The 13,141-nt window shown below is 39.8% G+C and overlaps 2 protein-coding genes across 3 annotated transcripts; one reads left to right on the forward strand and one right to left on the reverse strand.

The window, feature by feature from the left end:
* Positions 1-6,510: 6,510 nt before the first annotated feature.
* LOC149395078 (glycine-rich RNA-binding protein 2, mitochondrial-like) lies at positions 6,511-10,876 on the forward strand. 2 transcript variants are annotated; one of them, XM_089615638.1, is made up of 5 exons: positions 6,511-6,936; positions 7,069-7,199; positions 8,071-8,139; positions 10,312-10,421; positions 10,542-10,876. In XM_089615638.1, the coding sequence occupies exons 2-5, from the start codon at positions 7,085-7,087 to the stop codon at positions 10,665-10,667; spliced, it is 420 nt and encodes a 139-aa protein (XP_089471764.1). In that variant the 5' UTR covers positions 6,511-6,936; positions 7,069-7,084; the 3' UTR covers positions 10,668-10,876. The 2 variants fall into 2 exon arrangements, with proteins under 2 accessions (XP_089471764.1, XP_089471765.1); XM_089615639.1 differs by having other exon boundaries at positions 7,104-7,199.
* On the reverse strand, positions 8,685-9,709 carry LOC149395079 (uncharacterized). The gene has a single exon (XM_089615247.1). It carries the CDS (start codon positions 9,702-9,704, stop codon positions 8,685-8,687), a length of 1,020 nt encoding a protein of 339 aa, XP_089471373.1. The 5' UTR covers positions 9,705-9,709.
* Positions 10,877-13,141: the final 2,265 nt, after the last annotated feature.

The raw sequence follows: 13,141 nt of genomic DNA on the forward strand, positions 1-13,141 counted from the left end.
AAACTTGGTTCTTCGATCGAGAAGAGATCGCACACAAGTTTAACACAACATTGACACCAATGTGGCAAAGTTGTTGGAATTGATCTAGGGTTTAAGAAAAAGTTTAACACTTCGGGTAAGCGGCGGAATTTTAAAAAATTTCTTTTGACAAGTAAAACGACTTTACTAACCTAGACAAAGAGCAAGTACACGTAAATAAAAACTATTATGAGCATTATAAATTTACTAACCTTTTTAGAAGGTTGAACGTTGAGAAGCTTTTGGAAAGTTGCAACGTTCGTCTCCCCTCGCAGCACGTCTCTCTTCTTTCCTCGCCAACTCGAGCAACCAAGAAAGTTTCTATCCCTATAATTCCTCGAGAGAAAAGGAATTAGTGAGTGGGCACTTTTAAACACGACGACTTGAGAACAAGTCTCAAAGTCGAAGAGCTAAAATTACTAGGTCAAATGAGGACCAAGGTGCCAAAACAAAAACGAAAAGAAAACTAGAGAGAGGGAGGAGAAGTCGGCCACCACAAGGTCTAGAGAGAGAAGCTCTCAATCTCTAACTTATGTGGAATGAGAAAACAATGAGAATGAGGCCTCTATTTATAGGGGGGGGGGGGGATTACCTTCAAAAGGTAGTTTCCTCTTCTATAGAATATCACATATTCATGAAGAAAATATTGGTTTCCTCTTTCCTCATCTTGGACGTGCAAGTCTCTTGCTTCTAGAAGCAAATAGTTTCCTCTTTTGCTTGCTCTATCTTGACTTGTGTTGGCCGAAACTACACTTTCCTCAAAGAGGAAATTTGTTTCCTCTTTTTTCTTTTGGCAAGTATCTGCATACATTAATGCACAAAAACTCTCTCGTTTTCTCTAGGGTTGGGCGGCCACATGGAGCTTCTAGAAGGTGTTTCTAGATTTTCTTCACTTGTTCATGACAACATAAGAAAAGCCCATTAAGAATTTTCAAGTAAAATTCTATGAAATGAAATTAATCCACAAGGCCCAATGAACTCATTATGGCCGAGTGATATAGGTCATCATATGACCATGTGAAAAAATTTATTGACATTCATTTCATCCTATGTCTAAAAAGACAAAAATACCATTTTGACAATTTTCGTAAAACTTGTCTCATTCTTGTTTTGACTTAGCTTCTAGTTTAACTATTCCTACTCGATGTGATTAGTGACAGTGACCTCATGGATCCAAATGGACAAAGCTTGAGCTAAATACTTGGACTCAAAAGTTCACAAACTTTTTCCAAGTTTAGCTTAATGTCAACTGACTCCACTAAAGAGTTGACACTGAAAATCTCTCGGTTCAAATGAATTTATTTTCTACTCAAGAATTCAACCTAATTGTAATGAGTGGATCCATTGAATATTATCTATGTTTACCCTTCATGAATATCATCAGCTAGTCGGGATACCATTTTACCCTTCTAGCTGTTCTTTCCTCAACTCCTTTGTCGCTTGTGAATAAGTTAGAAATAATGTATTGACGAGGAGCTAACAAGTCACATTGTTTCATCCAAAAGAGTCAAGACTCAATTTGGACACTGGTCAGTTCATTTATCTACATTCCAAGGAACAAAGCATGAGGTGATATACATTGCATTTCAGCAATCTTGTACATGAATTCCATATCTATGAGAACTTCACAAAGTTACTCATGACATCTTTACAACTTAGTACTTCACCAATAGGCCCTGATCGATTTCACATAGTGAGTCCGAACTCTAACTTTCTCAAATGAGAATACGTAAGCTGTGAAATGGCATGTCTCATTTCAGGATTAAGGTAAGCACGATGCAATTCATACGTAGTGCCTTCGAGACATAAGAGGTTAAATGGTTTGTTCTTATTTTGTCTCTAGAAGTGCGCTGGTCAATTCAGTACCTTCGGAAAATACCTAGAAGAACTATAGAGTCTCCAACTCTCAATGCCCCATAACCAGACATCATAGATTCTCCTAACAATCGTACTGAGGTCAATAGTCCTTTGACCCTTAGATTGCGAATATATCGTTTTAAGCAAACTACAAAGAGTTTGTTCATGCAAATCTACATTTGTCTCTTCGTAAGTTGTTAAGTTTGTTTATGGACTAAAGACTAATGTTTTATCATAAAGCTTCAAACAGACAAGGAAGAATGAATGAACGTTTCAACTTTTTATTAATGAATAAGCAATTACAAGCAAGAGTCTTCGTGAGACTTTATTACATCAAATGTACAAAATAAAGACTACAACTCTTCTTGTGGGCACCATTGACAACAAAAGTGATCTCGCAAATCTAAATAATAAGGCACATTTTGCCAATGCGTATGAACTTAGTCTATATGATTGTCATGTCAAAGACGTAAGGGATGATTTCAATGTATACTTGATGGCGAAGACATGCACTTGCGGACTAACACAACAACTGGGCATTCCGTGTGAGTTGTTCACCGCATCAGCCCAACATCGAGGCGTCGACGTTTACTCGTTATACATTCACTTCTATTTGAAGGAGATGTGGATTGAAATGTACAAGGAAGCTATATGTCTTATTGGCAATGAAGAACAATGGAATGTCCCGGATGAGATAAAAAAACATGAAGGTTGCAGAACCAGTTGAAAAGAAACAAGCTGGTCAACCGAAAAGGTAAACAAAGAAGAAGTGTCAATCAATAACCATCTCAAGGCGAAAAGGTTGTTATCCACCAAAAATGCGGAAAATGTGGTGGTAAGGGACATAACAGAAAGATATGCACTTGGATGGATCGAAGAAGAGTTGTTATTTTTAGAATTTTAGAAGTAAATTTGACATTTATGTTAATTTTTTTAAAAACTTTAGACGAATTTTTTTTAAGAAGTTTATAAGTTTAAACATTTATTTGATCTTTATGTTATTTTTTTAAACTTTAAACTAATTTTTTTTAATTTAACAGTTTAAAAGTTTAAACGTTTATTTGACCTTTATGTTAATTTTTTTTAAGAAGTTTATAAGTTAATCTTATCTTTATTTTTAGATTACTGTTTTTTTAATTATATTACTTAGAAGCGATTGTCACATAAAGATCACATAGCTACCTTTATTTATTTATTTTTTATATCAAAGTGATTGTCACATAACGATTACTAACTATTTTACAAAAATTATATTACAAACTATTTTAGATATCAAGGGACATTTTTCCATAAAATAAAGTCGCAACACCATTTCTTCATGAACGTCCTCATATTGGCATTTTGATGCGTCTCAAACGATTCTTTGACTAGTATGTGCTCGATGTACTTCACTGCAAACATCCCGCAATCATCGCTACAAAATAGTTAGTCGACGTTTACTCGTTATGCAGTCACTTCTATTTGAAGGAGATGTGGATTGAAATGTACAAGGAAGCTATATGTCCTATTTGAAAATTGAAAGTGTTAGAAGTTACTTTACCCGAGTGAAATTGCTTTGCAAGTGACGAGCACAATGCCTATGCTCAGCTTGCACATAACCCTCCTCCCACATGCCATTGAGTGCCTCTATCAAACCCTTTTGTTTGTCTGTTATGAAAGTCCAATGGTATCCATTGTAGATGTTGATGTCATCTCTCAAATAATAAACCATGCCCAAGACTCTTTACACTCTGACTCCACAACAGCAAAGGCCACAGTGAACATGCCATTGTTTGGATCAATTCCTACGGCCGTGAGAAGTTGCCCATTATGGTGTCCCTTGATGTGGCAACCATCCAACCCAATAACTGCCCTACAGCCAGCTTTGAACCCTGCCTTACAACCACCATAGCAAATGTAAAGTCTCTTAAATACTGGATTACCTTCCTCATCTGGCTCTGTTAAGAACTCGATTGTTGTTCCTGGATTCGTCTTCTTCAACTCGGCTTCATAGTCCCACAACCTAGCATATTGGTGAGCATAAGAGCCTTCAATGACTTCCAAAGCTTTTTTCTTAGTCCTCCAAGCCTTAGTCCTCGAACAATCAAGTATCAACTCCTTCTGGATTTTATTCATGAACTTGATAGATGATCAGCTCTCATTGTCCTTGAACTCCTCCAGGTACTTCTTGGACATCCAAGAAGCAGTACAAAATCTGTTCTTGTTTGTTCGAGCACATGTATCCTCTGGTACATAGGTCCTGATCTGGAATGATGTGGTATCTTTCATTTCAGACGCATAGCACACCAACTTGCATGACTCGTCCTTGCAAACTGCTCGAACTCGGTTTTGATCATTCACTTTGAACTTCAGCTCTTTGCCTGCCTTGATAGAATACTCCCTTATGGCATTTTTGAAGACTGCCCCACTTGAAAATACCATGCCCAACTTAAACTTGGGGTCTGCCATATCAGTGTCTTCACGGAATTCTTGAAACTTGGGGAGAATTTTCCTGGACAATTTAGTAGGCTTAGGCTCAGGCTCATCTTCAGTAGACGACTCCTCTTCCAGCACAATGTTTTCCTCCTCGTTATAGTCACTGTCTTCGTCAGAACTGGCTTCATCATCATTAAGAGCTACTTTTCCTTTGCCCTTTAATCCTAGACCACGGTCCACGGCAACGCCATTGACTTCAACTTCGTCTTCACTGTTCTCAAACCCATTGTCTTGCTCAAGGTCATCAAGATGGTCTTGACACTCCTCAAACTCTTTATTACGGCCCAAGTCATGTGCTTGATTCTGGCCCAACTCCTCTGCTTCACTTTGGCCCAAGTCATCTACTTGACTCTGGCCCAAATCCTCTGCTTGACTCTGGCCCAAATCCACTTCAGTCTGGCCCAAGTCATCAACTTGACTCTGGCCCAACTCATGTTGTTCACTTCATGCTTCAGGCTGCCCCGAATCCACTTCAGTCAATTCTGGTTCAGGGTAAGTCAGGTCTTCAATAAGAACTTCAACGTCTCCATCATGCTCAGGGTCTTCAACTTGACTCGGTGCCTCATCCACGACTTGACTCTGTCCAGGCTCTCCCTCTTCAAATTCTTCAGGCTCTTCCACTTCAAAGTCTTGAACTTCTTCTTCTTCTACAACTTCAAACTCTTCAACTCCAGGCACTGGGGGCAATAGTCCAGGCTCTAGTACAACAGATGCATCTTGTATGGGGTGATCAAGATACAAATTCAGTTCTTCAGACTCCTCATACAGCTTTGACACTGCTATAAACAGGCTCAGATCACAGTCCAGGAAAAATAACTCCCCATAAGGTTCCAGATAGTACACGGGAATCGCTGAGTATCCAAGAGTTTTCTCTACAATCTTGTCTAGCTCCAACAACGACAGTCTGTCCACGTCTACGTGGTCTACGTAGTCAATCGCTCATTCACCACTTCCACTCTACCCCCGTGGTGAACTTTGAACGTGAACATACCAGACCCTTTAAGTGAAACAATAATCAACCAATTTTTAATTAAAATCAACCAAAGCAGTATTAAAATACAACTACTAAACAAATTCAAAATGACAATAAACCAATAACAGACAACCACCCACCACTGGTCCCCCCATTATTATGTTTTAAAGATTCTAATGCTCAAAACTAATGAAACAACAAAACAATGGTGGTCCCTGCTCAGATTCTTTACGAAATCGAAACATAACTCCAACCAAAACCAGACATTTCAAACCCTAAAAACAGATATAAAAAGGGTTTCCCACCATATACTGGTCTATTATTGACCGACGCGCTCTCTGATGAACTTGTCTCTCGACCAGCTCTTCTTTTCGTCGGAGGCTTGGGTTTTTTTCTCCGACCCTGTGATTTCTTCTTCGAGTACGCCATCGGAGACTTCGCTGGCACGGTTTTTTTCTTTTTCTGTGCCAGAGACTTCATTCTGAAACCTCCTCCAGTGCTGTTAGGGTTCGATTTCGCCGAAGATTTGGATGTCGAAGGTTTCACCATTTTTCGCGAGACAAGAACAAACCATAGATTTGTGTACGCGGGATTTGTTCTTTCATTTTTTTAAAAAAGTATTTATATTTTTGAAACAATTGTAATATTTAATAATTAATATATCTGATAATATTTAAACAATAAAAGTATTCAGTATATGCAAAAGTACGCTTATACCCTTTCAGACCAGTTCACGTGTTAAACACGTGACCACTTAACGTCCAAATACTGACGGAAGTGGCAAGTTGTAACACGTGTCTAAGTTTTGAGATTAGTTCTGCAACAATCCCGAGTCCAGGGGGTGAAATGAAATCGAGGTACGAGTCCAGGGGGTAAAAAATGAATTAATCCAATGAAATATTTTGCAGTTTTCACAAAAAAAAAAAAAAAAAAAAAAAAAGATAAACGTTTGGTGTGGTCAATTGGCAGGTTCACCTACCAAGTCAGGCAATCAGCGGGTTATCCCGAACGAGTTACGTGACACCATTCGAATACTTTAATGCCCCGTTTGGTAATAGGCCCACACTACCAGGCCCGGCTGATCATTCCATTGAGTCACGTTTTTATTAATGCTATGTTTTTTGTGTCACTGCTCGATGTGGGACTATACGAAGCCCAATACCTTGGGAAAAACAAAACACAGACAAGGATGCTCAAGACAAAAAACGACAGCAAAGGCTGGTTAAAACGACAACTACTTATAACTCTCATCTTCTCTACAAAATCACAGACTAGTCTGTTTCATCTTCGTTCTTGGGCAATCGGAACCCTAGCCCCAATTTTGTACCCTGTGACCAGTTGCCAAACAGTTTTCAGAAATAAGAACCAGTCCAAATATAGAAATAAGAACCAGGCATAAGGACACAGTGGGTCACAGCCATTTTTTTTTTGTTAATAATTTGGTTTTGGCTTCGGCTTCCATTCTCGCTGTTTTGGCTTTCCCTAACTTGGTTGGAGAGGAAAAAGCTTGAACCTTTTGACGGCTGTTCAGACCAGAGCAAATCTCTCTCTCCCTGTCTCTCTGTCTATCCTATCTCTCTAACGAAATCCATACCAGACATTATACTCCTCAGGTATATCTTTGACTCCGAGATCTGTTTTTTTTTTTTTTTGGTACAGTTTTATTATTATTGGTTGAATCAGTGCTTGCTGTGATATTGGTTTCATTAGTTTGGTACAGTAATATGGTTATTATTTTTCTGAAGATTTATCAACTGCGAAATGGCTTTGTATTGTAAAGCTGGCGGTGTTTCGAGGTTGGGTAGAAATGTGCAATCGCCAATGGCGTCTATGATTATGACTGTTCGTTGCATAACCTCCAAGCTTTATATCAAAGGTATTGCTGTTTTTAATTCCCTAAAAAATTTCGGTATTTTATTCTTGGAAAAATGGTATGAACTAGCCGATCCCAAACTATTACTTTTGCAAAATAGCCATAGTTTCATTTGTTTGGTAAAATAGCCATCTCTCAAAAATTTAATCAGATCGTTTAAAAAAAAAAAAAAAAACTTTAATCAGATTGAATCATCGACAATTTGTACTCCTGAGGTCCCTCGGCGCTCACGAGTTTCGCTCCGTAGTCGACGATCAGGTCGTCCGACGCCGAGAAAACCTCGACGGCGTTCACGTACGCGAAGCCTGAATCGCCGATCGGCCTGAAGGTTATCTCGATCGAGTCCTTCTCGAGCTTCAAGATGAACTCTTTCACCTCCGTAGTCGCACTCTTCGTCGAGATTAGGGTTTCGTCTACAGAGACGGTGAACTCGGCGGAGCTGAGATCATAGCTCGGGGAAGCGAAAGGGGAGAATTGGAGACGTACTATGTGAGTCCCGTTTCGTTTGATTCGAAACGCGTAGCTCGGTGCCGTAGAGAGCGTTGGATCTGATGAATTTCCAGATTGTCATTAAATTTAATCATGTCTTCATTAATTTTAATCTTGTCTTCATTAGATATAGCGATATATCCAATTGAGAGTATTACGATTTTTAATCCTGCCTCGATTAATTTTAATCCAGCCGTCATAAACCTTACATTCTGTATTTATAGTTCGTTGGGATTAAATTTAATCCAACATAGATTAATTTGACTAATTTGCTTATAGTTTACATACTATGGCGCTATTTTGCAAAAGCTTAAGTTCTATTTGGCTATATAGTCGCTTGACCCTTTATTCTTGTAACACTTAATTCCATTTCTGTGGGATTTAGGGATTTCTGATCAAGCTGATGACCAATCTCTTCGAAAGGCATTCTCTAGCTACGGTGATGTTATCGAAGGTGAGTTCGTTGCTTTCTTCTTAACTGTCACATATATGCGTGTTGGTCTCTGTTTGTGTCAAATATGTGTATCGAAAATGAAGATCACTATTCACTAAATTTATGTTCACGGTTTTAGCCACATTAAGTTTATATTTTCTTTTGAATTTGTGTTTTTCTTCAAAGATGAACCATCATTTAAGAAAAATCGATGAATACTATCATGTTTAAATATGAGCCTAGTCTTTAACTATAGAATTAATGACATTTTTGGTCACTCAACTATGTCACCATTAACAAGTTACACCTTGAACAAAAAAAACTGCTTTTTTGCTCCTTCGTTATAGACAGAGTTTGATTTTTAGTCCTTCTGTTACATTTACCGTCAAAACAACCGGAAATTGAACGCATGCTCATCACGTGTTGGATAAAATGATTGAAATTATTAAAATGACCTTAATAATTACAGTCTCTTATTATTATTATAAAACAAAAAAAAAATTAATAGGACAAAAAGACAAATTTCTGTCTCTCCCCCATTCTTCTTCATCTTCCGACCTTACCACCTAGAGAGACCAAAAAAAAAAAAAAAAAACTCTTCCACAACAACAAAACGTCCCTCGGAGTTTGGCTGCTGTTTGGCTCCGTGGAGAGAGCAGGAACTCCGACTCCAAACGTCCCTCGAGCATGTTCCCACTGAGGTAGTGGAGGAAGACGGCGAGGAGGAGGAGGACGACGACGGCGGCGACGCAGGAGACGGCGATCACGACTTTCACGAGTGTGTTGATCGGCTTTTTCTTCCCATTGTTGTTGGAGCCTCCCGCCGGAGAGTCGTCGGAGCCGGGGAAGCGGAGGTTGGAGTTTCCGGGGAAGAACGAGGGCGGGAAGCGCCGGAGATTCTCGGGGAAGAACGAGGAGGCGTTGAAGCTCGCGAGGCCGGCGGGGAGATTCTCCGGCAGCGGGCCCGTGAAGCGGTTCGTCGAGATGTCCAGTGACGTCAGCGAGGTCATAGTCGCGATCGAGGTCGGGAGCGACCCGGAGAAGTTGTTTCCGGCGATGCTGAGCGATCGGATCGGGGTCGAGCCCAGCTGGCCGGGGAAGAACCCGCCGAGGCGGTTGCGAGAGAGGTCGAGGATCTGAAGCTTGGAGTCGCTCGGCAGCGGAGAAGAGAGCTCGATTGGACCGGTCAACGCGTTGTGGTTGAGACGTAGCTCTTCCAAGGCCGGCATTGTGACCCAGCCTTTGAGGAACGGGCCATCGAACCCATTTGAGCTCAGGTCGAGCGACCTGAGCTTCGGGTACCGGGTCATCGCTTTTGGGAGCGGACCGGTGAGCGAGTTGTGGGATAGGTTGAGGTGATTCAGGCGAAGGAACTGCAGGATCAACTCTGGGATCGGTCCGGTCAAACGATTCCGACTCAGGTCGAGGAATTCGATGTCGCCACATTTCAGCATTCGGGTCAGGTTTCCTTGGAACCCGTTGTTTGAGAGGTCGAGAACCGCGCAGCTTCCGGTCAGCATTGGAAGATCACCCGAGAGCCCGTTCGAAGATAGATTCAGAACCCGCAAATTTGTCGAAGTAATCATGCTTATTGGCCATTAAAAAAAACAAAAAACAAAATCAAACTTATAAAAAAGTTGAACCAAATTGAGAGTTTATATTACCTGAGAGATTGTTGCTGCTCAAATCAAGCTCAGTCAAGACCAGAGTGTCTCCTTTCAGCAAATTGTTGGGTATTTCTCCAGAGAACCCATTGTTGCTGAGCTTGAGGACTTGGAGATCATAGACGAAGCTGAACCCGGGGAGTTTATTATTTTAATTCTTATTTTTTTATTTTATGTAATTTAATTTTATTATAAGATTACAATTTTGCCCCTCTTTGAAAGTCAGGTGATAAGTATATGACTTAATTCACAGTTGTTTTGACGGTAAATGTAACAGAAGGACTAAAAGTCAAACTCTGTCTATAACGAAAGAGCAAAAAAGCAGTTTTTTTTGTTCAAGGTGGAACTTGTCAACAGTGACATAGTTGAGGGACCAAAAATGTCATTAATTCTTAACTATATTTGGTGTCTCTACTCTTCTTAGACTATTGTGCATTTCTACAGCACCAAATCTTAAAGTTGTTGGTTTGAAACGTTGAATATGTTAGAAGTAAATTATGAATCTTTGTGCGTGTTTGTGGCCTCGCAGCAAAGGTTGTGTGTGAACGAGGACCACTTGGAAAATCGAGGGGCTTTGCTTTTGTGACCTTTAACAACCTTGATTCTGCCGCCTCGGCGATGTCTTCCATGGATGATCAGGTAAGAATAACACTTTGTTTAACAAGAAAAAGTCGAGCGAAAAAAGAATAGAAATTGTCTTAGATGGAAGGTTTAATAAATGCAACAATCTGATTTCATCATACAATCTTGATATCACAGGAATTACTGGGTCAAAAAATTCGTGTATATTATGCTTATGGACGACAAGGTCCTCGAACGTACGGCGGTTCTACTCTCTTTGGCGGTGTTGATTGTGGCTATAATTTAGAGAATCCAAAGTATTAGGCCTTTCATGTACCATTGATTCTCTCGCGTTTTCTATTTTTTTCTTTTATTTCATAATTTTTTTTTTATTTTTTTATTTTTTTTTATTGAAAGAACTAGCTAACTCTCTTAATTAAAAATAAGATAATGCTTGTTGCTGTGAAATTAATGTTATATAATAATCGAAGTTAAGAGAATGGGGAATAAAGAAATTGGAGTTTTAATGTTCACGTTGATGGTCTCAAACTCTTGTTCGAGTGTATTTTCTTCATCACCTCTTAATCAAGAGTCTTTGCCTTCAGTAACGTACTCAAAAGATCTCTCTAAGATACACGAAAGTAAATCAAACAGGTCTATACTTGTTTTTATGCACTTTCGTTTTTCTGAAGCTCATTTGGAAACACATATATTCGCTAATGTTGAGGTTGTACTAGCCATAGCATAAAATCAAAGAGGAATTTCATTAATTGGACCTAAAAATTAATTAAATATCAAGATTAGACCTCAGTTTTTAAAAATATAAAAAAATGGACTTTTGGACCAGAAATGGAAAAATATGTTCCTCTGACCGATTTTTTAAAAAAATTCTCCCTCTCATTTTCACCACTCGACAGACACTCTCTCTCAACCAAAAAAGTTTCTGACTTCTATGATATTGTACGAGCCGATATGATATTGTACGACGAAATACGAGCTGATACGATGGCGTACGATGGACCCTCTTCAAATTCCGACGGTGGTGGAGGCCCAAAAACCCGAGATCTCAAAACGACCAAAAAGGTTAATTTTTCAATGATTTTCTTATTAAATCTCAATGGATATTGTTAGAATTGTGATTAGGAGTTAGTATTTATAAGATTTGAGTTGATTTGGGCTGATTTGAGTCAGATTTAGAAAGTTATGGTTTGAAATTGGGGATGAAATACGATAGGATACGATAAACTTAATGAAACGTACGATGTCATACGATATGATACGATGTCATACGATGAAATTAATAGATATGTACGATGCCATACAATGTTGTACGATGACTTTAAATTTTTTTCAAAATTTTTGACCGTACAATGTTGTACGATGCCATACGATGCTCTACGATAAGTTTAAATTCTGACAGTTTTTTTTTAGGACAGTTTGAAGTTTATTTACAACGTGCATTTCCCGGGTCGTATCACGTACGCTGGGACCAGTATCTTGAAGATCGTAAGAAAGAGATTTGACGATTTTCAGATCAAAGATCGAGTAGCCGAGACTCCGTTCGAGCAGTTTTTTACGGAGACATAATTTAGTTTCTCTCCGATGCTAGTACACATTCTTCTTCATCGTAAGATCGAGGAAGACGACACATTGAGACGCATTCACTGATCCGACGAAGCCGAAGTACTCCGAAAAGCGGCTCTCTGCGTTCAAGCCTTTGAAGGAAGCAAAAGATAGAGGTTATAATCCCTTTGTGAAGGAGAAATTTCATTAAGAAAAGGATAGGGATATTAATCCCTTTGTGAAGTGGATGCGGACGTCGAAATATCAAGACCTTTTTATGGCTTCGGTTCGACTCAAGACTCACAGCGCTCCTTCTGAATTCTTCACGGTTTTGTTAGAGTCCACGAGATGGCTACACGATTCGGTACGTTGAATGAATACTTATATGTTATAATACACACTCTTTTATTATAAAGTAAATTAATAGGTTTGTTATTTCACAGCATATTGAGGCCATTCTATGCATGCTACTCGCTAGCGACCGCTCGACGGATATCGTCAAGATGTCCGAATTATGGATTGTTGGTGGGTCCAGAATTTGTACAGCTGATACCTGAAGGAAGGGGAGAATAAGAAAAAATCCATCCAACTAGGGACGGAGCTCGACCCCATGTTATGAGATATGAAGGCGGTGTTTATCCAGATCACTAGGTATAGAGACTCCCAAATATTGCCATGGACGGGAGCTCGAGAGATCGGCAAAGCCCAAATCTTTGAGTTTGCACACATCTAGAGCTCTTCGGAATACCGCCAAAAGACCCGGACTCTTTTGGTTACCGCCTTTCTTCTCATGGTTGTAGAGGATTTCGTTGAAGTCCCCGCCACACATCCACAGCCCGGAGGACATCTTGTATACCCGCTCCAAAAGTTCCCAAGTGAATTTTCGCTGACTTGTTTTCGGATTGCCATACAAACCCATAAACCGCCAGTAAGTTCCATCTTGTTCCTTCGTTACCGCTTCCACGTGAAATCTAGAAAAGGACTTTATCTGGATCTCTGCCTCTTCTTTCCAAAAAAAAGAATAAGTCCACCGCTCCACCCCACCGGTTCCACCGCAATGCACCCCCCAAAACCGAACCAAATTCTAAGTCTTTCCGCCGTTGTCTTCGAAATAATAGACTCAGAAAGGAACACGAAATCAGGCTGGTGCTTTGTCACGTGGAACCAGAGGGCCTCCCTCGTCCAAGGGTTGCCAATCCCTTGGACATTCCAGATTAGGCCAATCATTGCTTCCG

Source organism: Urtica dioica, chromosome 5 (genome assembly GCF_054948205.1).
Source record: "Urtica dioica subsp. dioica isolate 48M chromosome 5, U.dioica_male_clone48M_v1_H2, whole genome shotgun sequence".
NCBI lineage: Eukaryota > Viridiplantae > Streptophyta > Magnoliopsida > Rosales > Urticaceae > Urtica > Urtica dioica.

Bases quoted from the DNA above. Each gene is read 5' to 3' on its own strand.
- LOC149395078 (XM_089615638.1), top strand. From the start codon at position 7,085: ATGGCTTTGTATTGTAAAGCTGGCGGTGTTTCGAGGTTGGGTAGAAAT. The intron at 7,200-8,070 runs GTATTGCTGTTT...TGTGGGATTTAG, and splicing joins CTCCAAGCTTTATATCAAAG to GGATTTCTGATCAAGCTGAT. The intron at 8,140-10,311 runs GTGAGTTCGTTG...GTGGCCTCGCAG, and splicing joins CTACGGTGATGTTATCGAAG to CAAAGGTTGTGTGTGAACGA.
- LOC149395079 (XM_089615247.1), bottom strand. From the start codon at position 9,704: ATGATTACTTCGACAAATTTGCGGGTTCTGAATCTATCTTCGAACGGG.